Source organism: Mangifera indica, chromosome 8 (genome assembly GCF_011075055.1).
Source record: "Mangifera indica cultivar Alphonso chromosome 8, CATAS_Mindica_2.1, whole genome shotgun sequence".
Taxonomy (NCBI): Eukaryota; Viridiplantae; Streptophyta; class Magnoliopsida; order Sapindales; family Anacardiaceae; genus Mangifera; species Mangifera indica.
The window spans coordinates 7,588,448-7,605,441 of NC_058144.1; the positions used below are offsets into that span (position 1 = coordinate 7,588,448).

General features: G+C 33.2%; 2 protein-coding genes across 3 annotated transcripts; one reads left to right on the plus strand and one right to left on the minus strand.

The window, feature by feature from the left end:
* Window positions 1-5,907: 5,907 nt before the first annotated feature.
* Window positions 5,908-6,723, minus strand: LOC123223273. Its single transcript, XM_044646412.1, has one exon. The coding sequence runs from the start codon at window positions 6,676-6,678 to the stop codon at window positions 6,106-6,108; it is 573 nt and encodes a 190-aa protein (XP_044502347.1). The 5' UTR covers window positions 6,679-6,723; the 3' UTR covers window positions 5,908-6,105.
* Window positions 6,724-10,286: 3,563 nt separating this feature from the next.
* LOC123223274 (probable serine/threonine-protein kinase At1g54610) lies at window positions 10,287-14,756 on the plus strand. 2 transcript variants are annotated; one of them, XM_044646414.1, is made up of 8 exons: window positions 10,287-11,282; window positions 11,452-11,736; window positions 11,894-12,211; window positions 12,576-12,803; window positions 13,067-13,167; window positions 13,332-13,446; window positions 13,651-14,103; window positions 14,286-14,756. In XM_044646414.1, the coding sequence occupies exons 1-8, from the start codon at window positions 10,791-10,793 to the stop codon at window positions 14,433-14,435; spliced, it is 2,142 nt and encodes a 713-aa protein (XP_044502349.1). In that variant the 5' UTR covers window positions 10,287-10,790; the 3' UTR covers window positions 14,436-14,756. The 2 variants fall into 2 exon arrangements, with proteins under 2 accessions (XP_044502349.1, XP_044502348.1); XM_044646413.1 differs by having other exon boundaries at window positions 10,292-11,282; window positions 13,648-14,103.
* Window positions 14,757-16,994: the final 2,238 nt, after the last annotated feature.

Below are 16,994 nucleotides of genomic sequence, written 5' to 3' on the forward strand. Positions count from 1 at the left end.
CTCCAAAACTGGTATTTATTAAGTATTAAAATTCAAACTCTTACATATTAACAATTAAAATTAACATAATGAATTAATAAAATTATTATTTAATTAGTAATATATTGATTTAGAAAATTTTATTTATTTATTCTATTGATTTAAAAAATTAACAATTTTTTATTAACATTAAATTTTGAAATATTATTTTTTCCTCTATTAAGTTTTTATTTTCTGATAAATTTCCTTCCACAACCTTCTGCCCTTTTTCAACGTCTTCATTTTTTATGAAAATAATTTTATTTTTAAAATTAATTAATTTTAATTATTTAAAAATAAATTTTTTAATTTTTAATATTTAACCGATATCAATTTAAGAACTCAAGAACCGTTGGGTGGGAACAAGTCTTGTGGCCTTGTTAATCAGAAATGAATGGTTTATATGTATTTGAAAGAAGATTAGCTGACCCACTCACTTGTCAATATATTATACTAATTATAATTAATGACCTATGAAAGAAGAATGAAATCAGCCAGGGAAAGTTATTATTCTGTTAACAAAACAACGAATGTGTCCAATCATTTACGTTCCCTCAATAAGTGTTAAGGAGCCCACCCGAATGATCAGGGATAATATAGATTTCAGGTCACAGTCTGAGTTGAAAGAGATGATCATACTTCAAATCTCACCAACAAAAAGCCAGCTTATCGTGTAGTTACGATGATTCTTAAGTTTTGACTAAGTAATTAATAGGACCATTTATACATTAATATGTTAAGCTGCCTTTTAATAAGGCTAATTAGTTGCTTCGTTGACAACTTGAGGAAATTACAGAGTTGATAGGGCAGGGGAGACACCGTGAGCGAAGGAGAAATATAGAGATATTTTGCTTCTGCGTCTGACCAAGAGAAAAATACTTCTGACGACCTGATCCTCCACTCTTTCTCATTATCTTTTAATTATTTTTTAAGGGAATTATTTAGCTTTTGGCAATGGCCTTACTATTAAATTTTAATTTGTTTATCAGTGATAAGTTGCTATCAGAAAAGAAGCCATTTATCTAATTTAGAAGGCGATTGGCCACCCTCCACCAATCACGCTTGTTACGTATTCTCTTCCTTCATACCAAACAAGTTACACTTTCAAACGTCAATCCAGGAGGGAGTCTAATACAAACATAATACATGAAGAGATCATTTGTTGTGTAGAGATGACGCCAAACCAATTTTAATGGCCAGAGTGAGAGAGACTATATCGATATAAAAAAAAATGACCACATATATATAAAAAGTAAAAAAAGTGGCTATATTGATATAAAAAAAAATAAAAAATTACTATTTTAATTAATATACCCGTATTCTTACTCCTTTTTTTTAATGTAAACAATACAATTTTATCACAAAAAAAAAAAAAAAGGGAATTGAATGAATTACATGCATCCAAATTGATCGTATGTGGAATGCACCCCTTCACAACACTCTCCATTCTAACTTGTGCATCCTTTGGAGATTAAATTATGAGTAATATTTTTTATATATAAATATGTCATTATATAATTAAATATTATTTTATTATTAATTCAAAATTTTCTAATTATATAACGATACATCTACATCTATGTATATTTATATATAAAAAATATATTCACATAATTTTATTGTTAAACTATTATATATATATTGATGCTCTTTAATTATTATCATTAAAACTGATTCAGTAAAGAACAGGAAGTCGTGTGAAGAATTGTTTGATGTGGCAATAAAATTTTATGCTTAATTGAATTTTATAATTGTTGTGGAAAATCAGTTCAAATACATGGTTGGAGGAGATCAAGTTTGTTTGTTTCCTGGTTCACATGTGAGTGGAAAATGGGGTCTGGAGAAACTTGCCGACAGCTTTCAAAATGTTATCAATTCCCGCATTATACGGTACTTAGTCATACTCATAGTCATAGTCATAGCCAAGTCATTGATTTTCAAATTTCACAATTTGTAGAAATTATTTATTAATTAATATTTATATACAAGTAATTTTTTATATATAATTTAAATATATAAATAATATATTATTTTATTTTTAATTTAAAATTACTTAATAATAATTAGTTTAATGTGCTATTATTCTAAGTCCTTGGAGCAAAGCAAAGGTCAGATTGTTTCACAAGCCATTATTTTATATACAATTATATCTATTTACTAAAATATATATATATATATATATATATATATATATATATATATATATATATATATATAGATGTACGTAGAGATGTATCTACTTAAATATTAATAGTAATTAGTAAGTTGTATTATTTATTTAAGTATTGAGATTCGTTGCATGGGTGCTTGTTGGGAATTGGGACTCTCTGTCTAGAATTAAGGCGGATTAAGACGGTTACCGAAGTGATGAAGAGATTGGAACAACTCTTAAATTTTGTCCTTTTGGTGGTTATGAGGTTGGAGATTTATACGCTTTTATTCCTCTAATTCCAGCTAATGACAATGAATTGTCTTGCGAAGGTGTTTGTCGGCAGAAAAACCTTTTCCTAGACATGATAAATTGATTTTCATGGAGAAATATAAGAAAATATGGAGGGAATTACATTGTCCCCCGAAGGTACGATGTCAAAACATTTTTCACTTGTAACCTAATAGAAAAAGAAAATTGTTAGAAAGTTCAATTGATATATTATATGTAACTATTTTACATTTTAAAATTATCATATCTCATATTTAAATATCTAATTTGTATCAACATCCTCTTCTTTTTTATCATCACTATTATTACTACTGAATCGCCCTCCCATTATTTTGACAAGTTATCTTACACTTTTCCCACAATCACCATTTCTTCTCTCTCTTGTCATGAAACTCTTTTTCACTTGTGAATTACATTAGATCGAATCTTTGGGTGTGTCAATGGCTCACTCTAGCTATTCCATCAATTTTCGTACGTGTCTATGAGATATTCTTACTATTAGTTAAGTGTAATATCCCTCTTCATATGACTACTCTCCAAGAGGAACGCAACCAAAGAGATGCTATTGATTAACTAATGACTACTCAACAAATAATAATAACTCAACTTCATATATATACTTAATTCATAATATAAAATTCATGATCATAGTAATAATAATCCATAGATAAGCATGCAATAAATGTCTAACCGTCAACATAATAATAAATTATTTATGTGGTGGAACATAAATAATAAAATCATATTATAATCACTGAAATACCCTTATGTATTTTCTCAAGTGACTTGATAGTTGACACATAGTAACCGTTGATCATCTATTACTTGTAAAACATAAAAAGAAGGTGGTTAGTGCTAAACACTTATAAGTAGGACTCTTTAACACACCTACATACAATTTCTTTTTTTTATTTTCCCTTTTTAACTTATCATCTTACATCTCTTATTTCATGTGCTCGTCATCTAGGATATGTCTACTAACCCTAACTACGATGACATGGATGCAATATATGATATAAAACATGTTTGAAACTTTGGTGAAATTATTTCATGAAAATATTTTTCTGAAAACTATTTTGTTTGTGTCAATCAAACTAGATTGAAATAGCGATTTGACATCTTGACCACGTAAATAATATGAGTTCTCGCAATCCCCCTTTTTATAAAGACAAAACCTTAAATAAATTGACTATCATAACATCTCTACTATGGGTGTGCCTTATTATGAGCATGTGTATGAAAAAATTTATAAGTGCCTACTCACAACAACCTTCTTGAAAACAATATCCTAAAACCTATGAAAATTATATTTTTATGAGTGTTCTTATAACTATTAAAACTCATGAGATTAGGTCCTAGATAGATAACTGTAGGAACAAGTCTCTCATGACTCCAACACTCTAAAGAACTTAGAAATCATGTAAAAGATGCTATCTTATCTTTTGCATGAAAAACTTAATATATTTTCATGAAATATGAATACATGCTCAATCTCTTTATTAAACTTCTCTTATGGCTTGCTTAAGCTTTCACCCTTGTAAATCTTTCTCATGACTTATGCTCTTACTTCATGTATCAATTTTGGCATGCTTAATACTTCTAGGTGCTCATAATGATCCTTTGAACTTATGGAACAACCATTCATCTACTTGGCTATAGAATGTTCACCACTATAGAACGTGTGTTATCTCTCTTTTGTTGGGAACTAGCATTATGCTCTCTTAAACAACTGCACGTTCATATATCTTAGGTTTTTTTTTTTTTCATAATTTTCTAATATGGAATTATTATTCTTTTGCCTAAAACAAATGTTTCATGGCAGCCTGACCTACATGTATATAATGATCATTCTATCCTTAGGATAAGTTTTCATTGTGATTCCTACTACCCTATCTTCATATGGAATAATTGTTCCTATCCTTGGAATAACGTTTTATTGAGTTTGTATTGATGAATCTATAGTTTTAAGCCAAAATTTATTACACTAATTTATCATCTAACAAATCTGACAATCTATTGAATGCAATAACATCAAATGCACTACATAAAACACACACATATGAAAAAAAAAAAAAGTTAAATTGTCATTTAAAATGGTAGAGTAAGACATTAAAAAGTTTTTTTTTTTTTCAAAAGTTTGGTTGGTAAAATTACTATTTTGCTTTTGTAGCATTAGGTTTTTTTATTTTTTTTAAATATAGTGTTAGGTTTTGAGGTGGAAAATGTGATTTATGCATTTAAGGGTGAAAAAGTACTTTTAAGTTAAACCTTGGATGGGAATATGTGATTCATTCTAAAAAATGTTTATACGTTTAACGAACTCTAACATGAGAATAAATGCCTATTTACATTATAATAGAAAATAAATAAGAAAGTTTTAGATTTGAGAGATGAAAAAATATATCATAAGGTTTGGATCACGACGGATGGACTGCTTCAATAGGAGTGTGGCCTGAAGGTTGAGCTTTAAGGATGAAGCAAAATATTGGACCCTAACTTTCAAAGCCCAATATTTTCAGGCATAGACGCATAGTATCTGAAGCAAAATATAAAATAAAGATAATTTAATTTTTATAATTTAATTTTAAGGGATGTAAACAACATTGTTTATTATACTAATATACATAAGATCCCAAGTTAATGTTTATCTCTAGTTTTAAGAATTTTAGTGGCTTAAATACTTTTTCATCCATAATTTATCTAAAAATTAAAACAAAATTCGATAACAAAGTTCATCTTAATACAAGTGAGCATTTTGTTATATACATATATATTTTCTAAAGTACTGAATCTAAATTTTTAAGATTTCATGGTACAAAGTTCTCTGGCAATGTTTATCTGAAGTTCGTATAAATGGTCTAAAATTGGTTCTCTGATAATCGAACTATTTTATATAAATTTTCAAATTTTTGGACAAGTATTTGCAACAGTTGTCCCACCACCCAAATCATATTTTCTCTATTTCAAAATCATGATTTTTCAATAATTTTGGAATGAGTATTAATAGCGTCCAAAATTATTTTCTTTCTTTGGAGTGATGGTTCATTAATCTTGAACGATTCGTAAACATTGAATGGATATTTATCCTCTATGAATATCCATTTATCGATACTTAAAAAAAAAAAACATTAAAGAATGTATAATGACCAAATACTCTTAAAATGTGTATATGTGGACGTTATAATATACGAAGAAGAAGAAGAAAAAGGTGTTAGATGAGAAATTTGATAATTTTAAAATTTTGTTAATTTGGGAAGCAAATTTGTTTTAAGGCCGAAACTTGGGTGGGAAAACGAGATTACTCGTTTCTTAATTAATCTTTCATAATTTTGCCAGGCCTTTGACAATTGAGAGCATTGGATTGCTACAAAGTGAAGACATCGGCTTCAGAAACAAGTGAAAGTAGTAATAAAAACTGCAAAAAAATAAAAAATAAAAAAAAAAGGGAATTAGTAAAAAACAATTAATTATACATGTTACATGAGCTCCTTAATTATGAGCTTTACATCTCTAATCCATGATTAACACCCTTAATCTCTTCAAATGCAGTGTAGGGTTAACTTTACCAAAACCTAATCTAACAACAAAATTTCCGGAAACCCATCTCACAAAATCCCAAAATCAACAAACAAAAACCGCAAATTCCTTCACTCAACATCACAATCACCACGATTCCTTCTGAAAAGTGTAAAGTATCCCAAAACAGCACAAACAGCAGCCACAAGATTGCCTTCCTTCAACAAAATCTTAAACACAAAACCAACAATTTCTCTCGTGATTTTCCTGCCTTCAATCACCAAACTGCTCCTGGGCTTCCCACAGAAAGCAAGAAGAACCACAACAGTGATCCATATGACCAAAGTGGCAGGTACAGCCACAGCCAGAGCTGCAGCCATTGAAATCAGCCCAAAAACTGCCCCAAGAAGGACTGACGCATACAAAGCAGGCCACACAGAAGAAGCAGAAGAGGGTTGAGCTTGAAGTTTATACCAAGATAGAATGGATTTAAGTAAATTCCATGTAGAAAATAAAAGGATTGCATAGACTAGAACAAAGAGACATACCCATGTTCCCCTTTTGCTCATAATTTTTAAAAATAATATGTATGATGTTGAAGTGGATGTGGCTGGTTCTTGTTCTTGTTGTTGTTCCATGTGCTCTGCCATCGAAAACAACTTGCCTTTGATTTTGATCGCCCCCTGCCCTGGAAATTGGTACATGGGCTTTTTTATTTTAATGACTGTTATGTACTCTTTTGTCCCTGTTTATGAGAGTAGATAACATGAGACAGAAGTAGATATAATCATAAGATGTTTTAAAAACTGAGAATGGCATGTATGGTTGATGATTGAGCAGTGGAATTCACGTGATGGAAAGGAGAGTGATGTGAGGCAAAGTTGTTAATAGCTTGAGATGGGGATGCCATAGGGCTGGAGGTGAATACAACCTAAACCAAGTTTCAACATGGCCAAACGACTATTTCGCACCCAAGGTTTAGCGTTTTCTCAAATATCTCCCCTTTAACTATAGAAATACCAAACACTCACTCATGGCCGGTTAAATTTAACAGAACCCTAACGCCTAAAAATTTTATCTCTTTTTGCCCCCATAAACTTTAAAAACTAACATTTTTCCTCAGCCTAAGTTTTAAAAAACCGCAGTTTCACCCTAGGGTTTGGTTTTGAAATCTCTGACGACCTCTCCGCTCTATTGCTGACAGTCGCCCCCTCCCGAAGCAACCTCTCCTTCCGGCGATATCTTTCCTCCCATTTGGAGGTCTGATCGATGCCGGAGATGTCGTGGGAGACGAAGACGACGACTTCGTCTTCGTCTAGGAAGACGAAGAACTTCGTCTCCCATGGCATCTTCGGGCGTCGATCGGACTTCCAAATGGGGGGAAAGATATCGCCGGAAGGAGAGGTTGCTTCGAGAGGGAGAGGCCGTCGACAACGGAGCCGGAGAGGTCGTCGGAGATTTCAAAATCAAACCCTAGGGTGAAACTGCGATTTTTTAAAACTTAGGCTGGAAAAAAATTTTAGTTTTTAAAGTTTAGGGGGGTAAATTTATATTCTATTTTAGTTTATTTTTAATATTATAGCGAAAATGATGATTTTACCCTTACCACCGTTAGGGTTTTGTTAAATCTAACCGACCATAGGTGGGTGTTTGGTGTTTCCATAGTTAAAGGGAGGACATTTGAGAAAACGCTAAACCTTGAGTGGGAAATAGTCGTTTGGCCTTTCAACATTTATTAATTTGAGTTTGATTTGAATTTCTCAAACCAACAAAATTTTGATTCTAATGAAAAATGATCCAATTCTGTTCTGTTCAAGTTCAGTTCAATTTCTTAACTTGAATCAATGGTTTGAATTTATAGTTTAGTTTAACTTGAATTGATCGTACGAATTTATAATTTAAATTTGTAACTCAAGTTTATAATTTATTGACAAAACAATATCATTTTATTTAACTAATATTCAAAATTACTTATTTGAGTTAAATTGAGTTACAAATTTGAACCATTAATTAGAATAATAAATTTAAACTATTGATTTGAGTTATAAATTTGAACCGATCACTTTCTAACTCAAGTTTGACTTGATTTAAAGAAAGAGTCAAATTTTCTAATTTAAATTTGATTTCAATTTAAATCAAATAAATTCAAATTAAGTTGAATCGAGCCAAATTTGTTTGGAGCATATTCAACCCTAAGGATGCTTTAGGAACTCTATTTTTTCTAATAAATAACCTTTATTTAAGCCAATCTTTTACATTAAGTAAATAAAATCTTAAATTTAATAATTAATATTATAATTATTACACCAAATAAATCAATAATAATGAGATATTTGAATTCTTACTTATATAATTAAAATTCTTTCTTTTGTAAATCAAATAAATTCGAATTGAATTGAATCAAACCAAATCTATTTGAAGCATATTCAAACCTAAAGATGTTTTTAAAAATCTATTTTTTTTAAATAAATAACTTTTATTTAAGCCAATCTTTTACATAGAGTAAATAAAATAATATTATAATTATTACACCAAATAAACCAATAATAATGAGATATTTGAATTCTTACTTACATAATTAGAACTCCTTCTTTTATAAATCAAACCATCTTTGGAAGGCAAATCAAATTATTTAGAGTGCGAGAGTTGGGTAATACTAAATATGGTGGGCCTTAGTCCGTACAACACAGCCTTGGTAATGTGCGACAAAAATGATGTTGGGATTGGAATTAGAAATGGACCGAAAGTTACCTCCTTTGTGCAGTGAATTGACTAGTTTGCTTGTTGGGTATGTAAAGCTCTTCACTTTACAACTTGCAGAATCATCTTCGTTTCAAACCAGACCAACCACTTTTTCTTTTATTTTCCCCTTTCGCATTATTCTACCATGTAAAAGTGGTAGCAATTCTGTAAATATTGTTAGGATGGAGCTTAGTTGATTTTCAGAAATTGCAGAAACAATCTGCTGACCTGAATTAATTCATTTAAATACCATCGTTTTTGTTAATAAATTTCAGTCACATCTTTCATCAAGATCTCTTATCAAATAATTTATATCTAAATCTGATTGATGTATTGATGAAATCATGATTAAGCCTGGTGGTGAACAATTTCTGATGTAATTGCCAGAATGAATCAATTCCTAATCTTACTTGTTTATAAATGATGTTTGGATACTCATTGTTTATATAACTTATACATCAGGAAGGAAAAAGAAAGAGATTCATGCGTGTGCTGCTTAGAAAAAGTCCAATGACCAGCCAAAGACTAAGTTGAAGCTGCAGGTATTATCTAAAACAGTGCATTTACAGACAGTCTTCCATCAATACTACAGGGGTTTTCAAGAAGGTTCATTTTTTGTTTCTATTATAAAATATAGGCTTCTTGGCAATAGACCCCCATCTAGGTTTTCTCATTTATAAAAAATGGATAAACTCATCAATATTGTTGCATGAAAATAGCCGAATCTTGGAGCTCTCTTTTAGAAGCAACCCTCCAAACAGCCATTGATACACGCAAAAGGATACAACCACTGCAACTCCTTGTCTTCACAGAGGATACCATCATAGAGAAGATCTGAAAATCTGGAGCAACAATTCATCGTGAGGGGTTGATCCTGAAAGCATTCTAGCCGTCTCAACACCCAAAACAAATACATGCTATTGCAAACAATGAATGGAGAATACAGATCGCAGAGAAGATATATGAACCCATCAACTTAACTAATCAGAGAACAAGCTCAACCTCACTTGTTATGATGTTCTTCTTCTTCTCATCCTTCAATCCCGGAATTTAAAAAATACAAAAAAAAAAAAAAAAAGGAGATGAACCCGCCATGGAAGTAAGAGAGTATTTTCAATAGTGTACAACGTGAGAAAGAGAAGTCAATTGAAGACCAAGTCTAAAATATCTAACCACCGATCAATTTGATAACAGTGAATTGATTGGAAAATACTTTTGTCCATAATTTATATTTGTTTCCAGGGCTGGTTTGGAGATATTGAAATATCCAAATGTCAACAGTTGATTGGATGATATTTAGATAACGTAGTTGGTCAATTCAAAAACTCCTCCTAAATTACACGTTTGATTATATAAAGAATGGAGGAGACCAGGTCGCTGTGTCTGTCTATTTGAAAAAATCAAATATTAAAATAATTCATTTAAAATTAATTTGTATTTTAAAAAACTAGGTGGGGATACGAATACGTGATGAATTATGGTCAAAGTTTTGTGGTGCGTTCACCACGTAGACTTTGAAGATGAATTTGGAATGCTGCTCTGCTTTTTTACATTCAAACAGAGCAGCATTATTTTATTTTATATGAAATATCACCTTTCGATTAAGCTTAAGTAACTCCGTCTAGAAAGAGAAAGCGAAAATGGTGAGAGAGAGAGAGAGAGAGGGAGATCGTGGATTTGTTATGTTGACTGACGACATCTGCTTTGCCGGAAAAAGCCGTCTCTCTAATATATAGTAAAATTCCAACCCCATCCATTTCTATTTGTCTATATTAATTGCAAGTATAATTATGTTTACGCGTTCAACAGCCAGTTATTCAACTGCACAAAGCAAACCTCTTCTCTTATTAGTCTCTTTCTTGCCGATTAAGTCTTCCTTTCTCAATCATTTTTAACTTTTTCATGATAATTTAGTTATAGTTTTCTGGGTTTTCTAGTCAATTTTTGGATATACGGTTTCTCGCATGGAGTGAAGATTGGTCTTGAGTTGAGTCTTGTTTATGGAGATTCAAGTGTAAGAGTTGATTTTTTTTTTTTTTTTCTGGGTTTGTAATTTGTATCTTTGATTGAAGCCATGGGTGGTATGTGTTCTAAGCCTACGGCTGTTGAAGACAGCCGTGAGAGTCCAAGAGAGAGGTTTCATAACAAAGGGCCATCGAGTAAGCGTGTAAGTTCATCCAGAAGACAGGAGATTATCGGATCAAAAGACAGACTCGAGAATAATGATGTCAAGGCTATGTTGATTGACAAGAAAGTCAATGGTTCCAATCGTTATTATGATAATCATAGGATTGAGCCGATGAAGATTGACGACCAAATTGAGAGAAAAAAGATGATTCAGGAACAAATTGAGAGAAAAAAGATGATTCAGGATCAAATCGAGAAGAAGAGGATTGAAAACTGTCAAGTAAATGTAATTAATCATCCTAGTATGGGGAGATTGCCTAAGGCTGCAGAAGCAGAGCAGGTGGCTGCAGGGTGGCCGTCTTGGCTTGCTGCGGCGGCCGGTGATGCCATCAAGGGATGGATACCACGACGTGCAAACACTTTTGAGAAATTGGATAAAGTATGCTCTCTTCTCGACTTTTTGCTCAATTTTTTTTTTTTTGTGAAGTATGAAAATAGCTATTGCTTGATGAATGAATCAACTAAATCTTATACCTTATTTTAAACGTCCTCTGTAATTGATTCGATTGCGATTACATATGGCTCATCATGGTTTCTTGATCTTGCAGATTGGCCAAGGAACTTATAGTAGTGTTTACAGGGCTCGGGATGTCATTCATGATAAAATTGTTGCTTTGAAAAAAGTACGGTTTGATAATAATGATCCTGAGAGTGTCAAGTTCATGGCTAGGGAAATTGCTGTTCTTCGAAAGCTTGATCATCCAAATATTATAAAATTGGAAGGTTTGATTACATCCCAGACAGCTTGCAGCTTGTACCTTGTTTTTGAGTATATGGAACATGATCTTGTGGGACTTACATCACTTCCTGGCTTGAAGTTCACAGAGCCTCAGGTATTCTTATAATCTTTTGGGTCGTTCTCCAGACTATGGCTGCTCTTCAATGGGATTTTCATATACTGTTGATTTTCTTAAGTCTGAAATTGATTGTTGTATTTGTGTCCTTTTATGGCAGTTTCTGAAATTCTTTTGTTAATTTGTTGTTTGTCAGGTTAAATGCTATATGAAGCAACTGCTAAGTGGACTTGAACATTGTCATAGCCACGGTGTTTTGCATCGTGACATAAAGGGTTCAAATCTTCTTATTGACAACAATGGCATCTTGAAGATTGCAGATTTTGGCTTGGCAAGTTTTTTTAATCCCAAGGATAGCAGTCCAATGACCAGCCGTGTGGTGACACTTTGGTATCGACCACCTGAGCTTTTGCTTGGAGCCTCTCACTATGGAGTTGCAGTAGACCTATGGAGTGCTGGTTGCATTCTTGGGGAATTATTCACTGGGAAGCCTATACTTCCTGGGAAAACAGAGGTACCATTTCTAGGAATCCATTTTGCATCTTCATGCAATATTCTGAAACATGTACAATTTAAACTCAGACCAGAGACCACTGTAAAGACACTGAAGCATAAGTGACAGGAAACAAACAACTACACTAGTTCTGATGGGAACTTGATAAGTTTGGTTGGTGTAATTGTAAATGGACACATGTTTGGGCAGTGAGCTTTCCTTTTTCTTTTTAACAGAAACTGGGATCATGAAGCATAGGACATTGCCTATGCAACACTGTTATATTTCTCTTTTTTCCCATATATATATATATGTATGTATGTATGTATGTATGTATGTATGTATTTATATGATGCCAGTAAATTGAATCATTTATACCTTGTAGGTTGAGCAGTTGCATAGGATCTTTAAACTATGTGGATCACCATCGGAGGATTATTGGAGAAAATCAAAATTACCTCACTCAACAGTTTTCAAGCCTGTACAACCTTATAGAAGGCGTATTGCAGAAACATTTAAAGACATTCCTGCAACGGCTTTGGGGCTTATGGAGACATTGCTGTCTGTAGATCCTGCTCTTAGAGCATCTGCTGCTTTTGCTCTGAACAGTGGGGTATGCTGATTATGTTTCTTGGGGTTGTAGTATATAGATAAAGACAGTTCTGTATAACCTGAAAAATTGCTGTAGTATGAAACACATAAGCGGCAGTATCTTTTAGAATATTTGAAAGAGGTTTTAATGAATGCCTTTTCTCAAGGATGTTTGAATATTGTAATTTGAACTGGGACTTCTCCCTCGAAGTCTTCTTGTATTTCCTCTTTGTTGAGACTTCACTGGCTCAATGTTCTGACCGTAATTTTTCCTTTTTGCAACAGTTCTTTACAACCCAGCCATTTGCTTGTGATCCTTCAGGATTGCCCAAATATCCTCCCAGTAAAGAGATTGATGCCAAATTGAGGGATGAAGAACTTAGAAGGTACACGTTGTATGGTTGATTTTTGTTCATGTTAAGAATCAGAAGTGTAATTTTCAGCTGAAAATTAGTTTGTATGAGTATACAGTTTAGTGTAGTAGCATTTATCCTTGGGAGAAGCCCATTCCCTCATCAAATTATAATGCTCAGTTCATTAATTCTCATAGGCAAAGAGCAGAGGGAGGCAGGGGCCATAAGGTTGGCCAGGAAAGTAGCAGATCTGATGAATCTCGGGCTGGTCCAGCGCATATTTCCCATGCTGAGGTAGCCTTAATGAAGCAGGTAATTTCAAAGAGGTTTTGATTTTGGCTTGGCTCATTATTTTTTCTGCGTCTTTCAATTTTCCAAATTTTTCAAATCTTCCCAGACTAGTGGGTAGTATAAAATCAATAGTCAGTGAAAAATCTCCCAATGTTTTCTATTCATCATTTTTATCCTCTTTTTACTCTTTTCTTGACAATAATATTTTTTTGCCTCTTACAGCAGAGAGGACTTGATTCCAGTACTAAGGACAGAAATGAGACGTTCATGTCTCATAAGGAGGTTGCTCTTGCTGCCAATAAACAAGCACGAGGTTTGAAAGAACCGAGTAATGATTTATTTGGGCATCAATGGAAGAAAGTTTCACATTCAGGGCCGTTGGTTCATGGGGCTGCCTGGGAAAAAGTTGGAAAAAGACCTGATCATCCTCCAACAATTTCAACTAGATCCAACTTGTCGACATTATCTGGTTTTGTAGCATCCAGAACTGGATCAACTGAAGATTTCCAAGGAAAATCCGGTCCTTCACGCCCAGGAGCAGTAAGGCCAGTAGGCAGGTCTCAAAGTTCATTTAGGGAGTTGTCCACTGGAAAGCAAGAATATAGGCAGAACAATCATAAGGGTGCAGAATCTCCTCAGGGAGTGGCTGGAAACGGCATTGTTAAGGAAGCGAGTTTGGTTAGTTCCTTGGCTTTGAAATGCTATAACTTTTTAGCGATATTGTTCTCATATAACTGCTTCATTAGGCTGCTTTTTCCATGTTTCCCGGCTCATGCATTGCAAAAGTTCAATTACTTTGCCCTCAAACTTCTCTGTTTATAGTCCTAATTCTTCCTGTTCTTGCACAAATTTTACTCCAGCATGGTCGCGGACCCAGGGGAAACAAGATTTATGTTTCTGGACCTTTACTTCCATCACACAATGTTGATCAGTTACTTAAAGAGCATGATCAGAAGATCCAAGAATTTGCTCGTCGAGCACACTTGAGAAGACAAAACCTCCAAAAATAGATTCTCAGGGAATTCAACCACCAGGCAGCACTACTTTTGTCTCAATGGCCAGAACTTGATAGATGCGTAGTAAAATCTACGATCCTCTCTAGTGGCAGAACAAGAAAAGTCAGCTATGCCCAGAGAGCTAATTAACTTGTAATGCTTTTATGTACAGTACTGTTACCCCCACCCCCATTTCTCCCCACGTTATCTGATGAGGTATTAGTGCCTCAATAGGAGTAAGTTTCTACATTCAAATTTTCACATTCTAGTGCCAAAGTAGAATGAAAAAATTATCCAAAATTTGTTACAATCTGTAATAAAAGCTCCACTTTACTATGCTTATTTGCAAAATCTGACTTCTTCCCTTTTTTTTTAAATATTACTTTGGATTTGGTGAATGTTGCAAGATCAATACACTGTCCTGGAAAAAAAAAGAAAGTATTCCTTAAAAAAAAAAAAAAAAAAAACAAAACCCCAATTTAGCTTCCAGTCTTCAGTAGGTCTTCATCCACAAACCACCTCTAGAACCAAGATGCTGAAGCCGAACACATCAGTTGAGTTGAGGCTCGTCCTGATTGTGTGTGTGGGCTGTGCTGGTACAGCCCAATGCCCTGCTCGAAAGTGACAGGCCGTAACAATGTGCATTTTGACTAAACCTCAATTTAGCATTCATATATTTATCAAGTGACACATTGCTTCCTTTGATGTCCCTATGCGAGACCTTAGATTCCAATTCTTCATGCAAATGCAAGATCCTAGCAGCCACACCACATCTTTCAAAACCTTGATCCTCTTTTCCCAACTCTATAAACTTCTTATCATCTTTCCGTTCCCAAATCCCCCCAGCATTTGAAGCAGTGGATGCTAGTGAGTTTACATCAAGACCAACATTGTTATCATTGATACCATTAAATTCCTGGTTCTCAAACGCATCAAACTCAACACCAAAAACATGTTTGACTGCAATTCCATCACTGGTTCAGTTAAATATACCCAGATGCTGAGCTGAGCTGGCACCTTCTATACCAGTAAAGGGAAGGAGCATGAAGATGAAGCCATGGCCTGTAAGGGGCGATGGAGACAATGAAGTAAAGAAGGGAAAAGATGAGTTGGGTTGATAGTTGTTCTATTGGTGAGACTTGAGAGAAATAACTGTGGCATTGCCATATGTATGGAGATTGGTAGAGTTGAAGTTAGTGTTGAAAATGAATTCAAGCGATGATGTTAAATTGAAAATAAGTGGAATTGTAAAGATCAAAAGAAGAATTTGCAGAGGCAGTGGAGAGACAGAAGATCTTGTTCATGAAGATCATGCAACAACCAGTAAAATAGCAGCTGTATTAATTATGCCTCTGATTATTGTATTATCACATTGTTTTGACCTGTCCACGCGGGCTTCATGTCAACATCCAACTCTTACAGTCATAGGCTTCATGATGAAATCCAGGGCCTGTACACACGGTTTAGGACTGAAATCCATTTTCCCCACCATTTATCAGAAATTACTACCCTCTAAACTCTTGCTTTAATATGTACCTTCAAAGAAGAAGCTCAAACATGACTCCAACCAAATTAATATTGAACACAATAAAGATGTAAAGTAAATTTAATGATAAGATGTATGTAAGCAAGATGGAAGATTTTATAAATGAAGTTGCAGCAACTAATGAAGTCTTGAAACTTGGAATTTTAGGTAACTAAACTTCCCATGGAGTTGAATAAAGCGTTTCAATTAATTTCTAGTCACAATTGCAATTTTCAGTTACGTGTTCAAGATTTTTTTTTTTTCATGTTCATCCTGTTGCCTGCTGGTGATAACAATGATTGTCTTTGAAAAATTTTACCTTGTTTGTATATATTTTTATATGTCTTTATCTATCTCCGATGGATATACTATACTAAACATATGAAATCTCTGATATAGTAACCGATCTTACAACTATCAAATAAATTAAGAGTTTATTTTTAATATACCGTCGGATTTTGTTCCATCCTCTATTTGTTTAATTTTAACCAAGTAGAGATAAACATGTCCTCCATTATATACAAGAATTGAGTAGAGTAGAGAGTTGTCCTGCCATTGAAAGCAAAGCACCTATCATACTTTCATATAATAAAGTCATGGTGTTGGCTGCCAGAAGCCCTGAACAGCACAATCTGCAGCTTCTAATTAAAAGAATGTATGGATATATAATTTTCTTAATAGATAATGGTAAGGATGTTAATATCTGAAAATTTTCGAAGCTGCTAAATTAGGGATAACCATATTGCAAACGGATAATCAAGATATGACTGAGCTAGCATGTTCTAGAAGAAAAATTATCCTCCTCAAGGCTTGTCTTGTGGGTTGCAGGTTGGATTGACAATTGTTTAAGAGAGTTATATCTGTTAATTAAATTGAAGAGGAATTTTAGTTTTATAACAACCACCTTCCTAAAAATTGATAATTTAAATCCATAATACAATATATGATTATAAGAATTATTTATTATAATTATAAATAAATTTGAGTACAAGGTTTCTCTTAATTGAAAACAGTTATAATACATACATATATATATATATATATATATA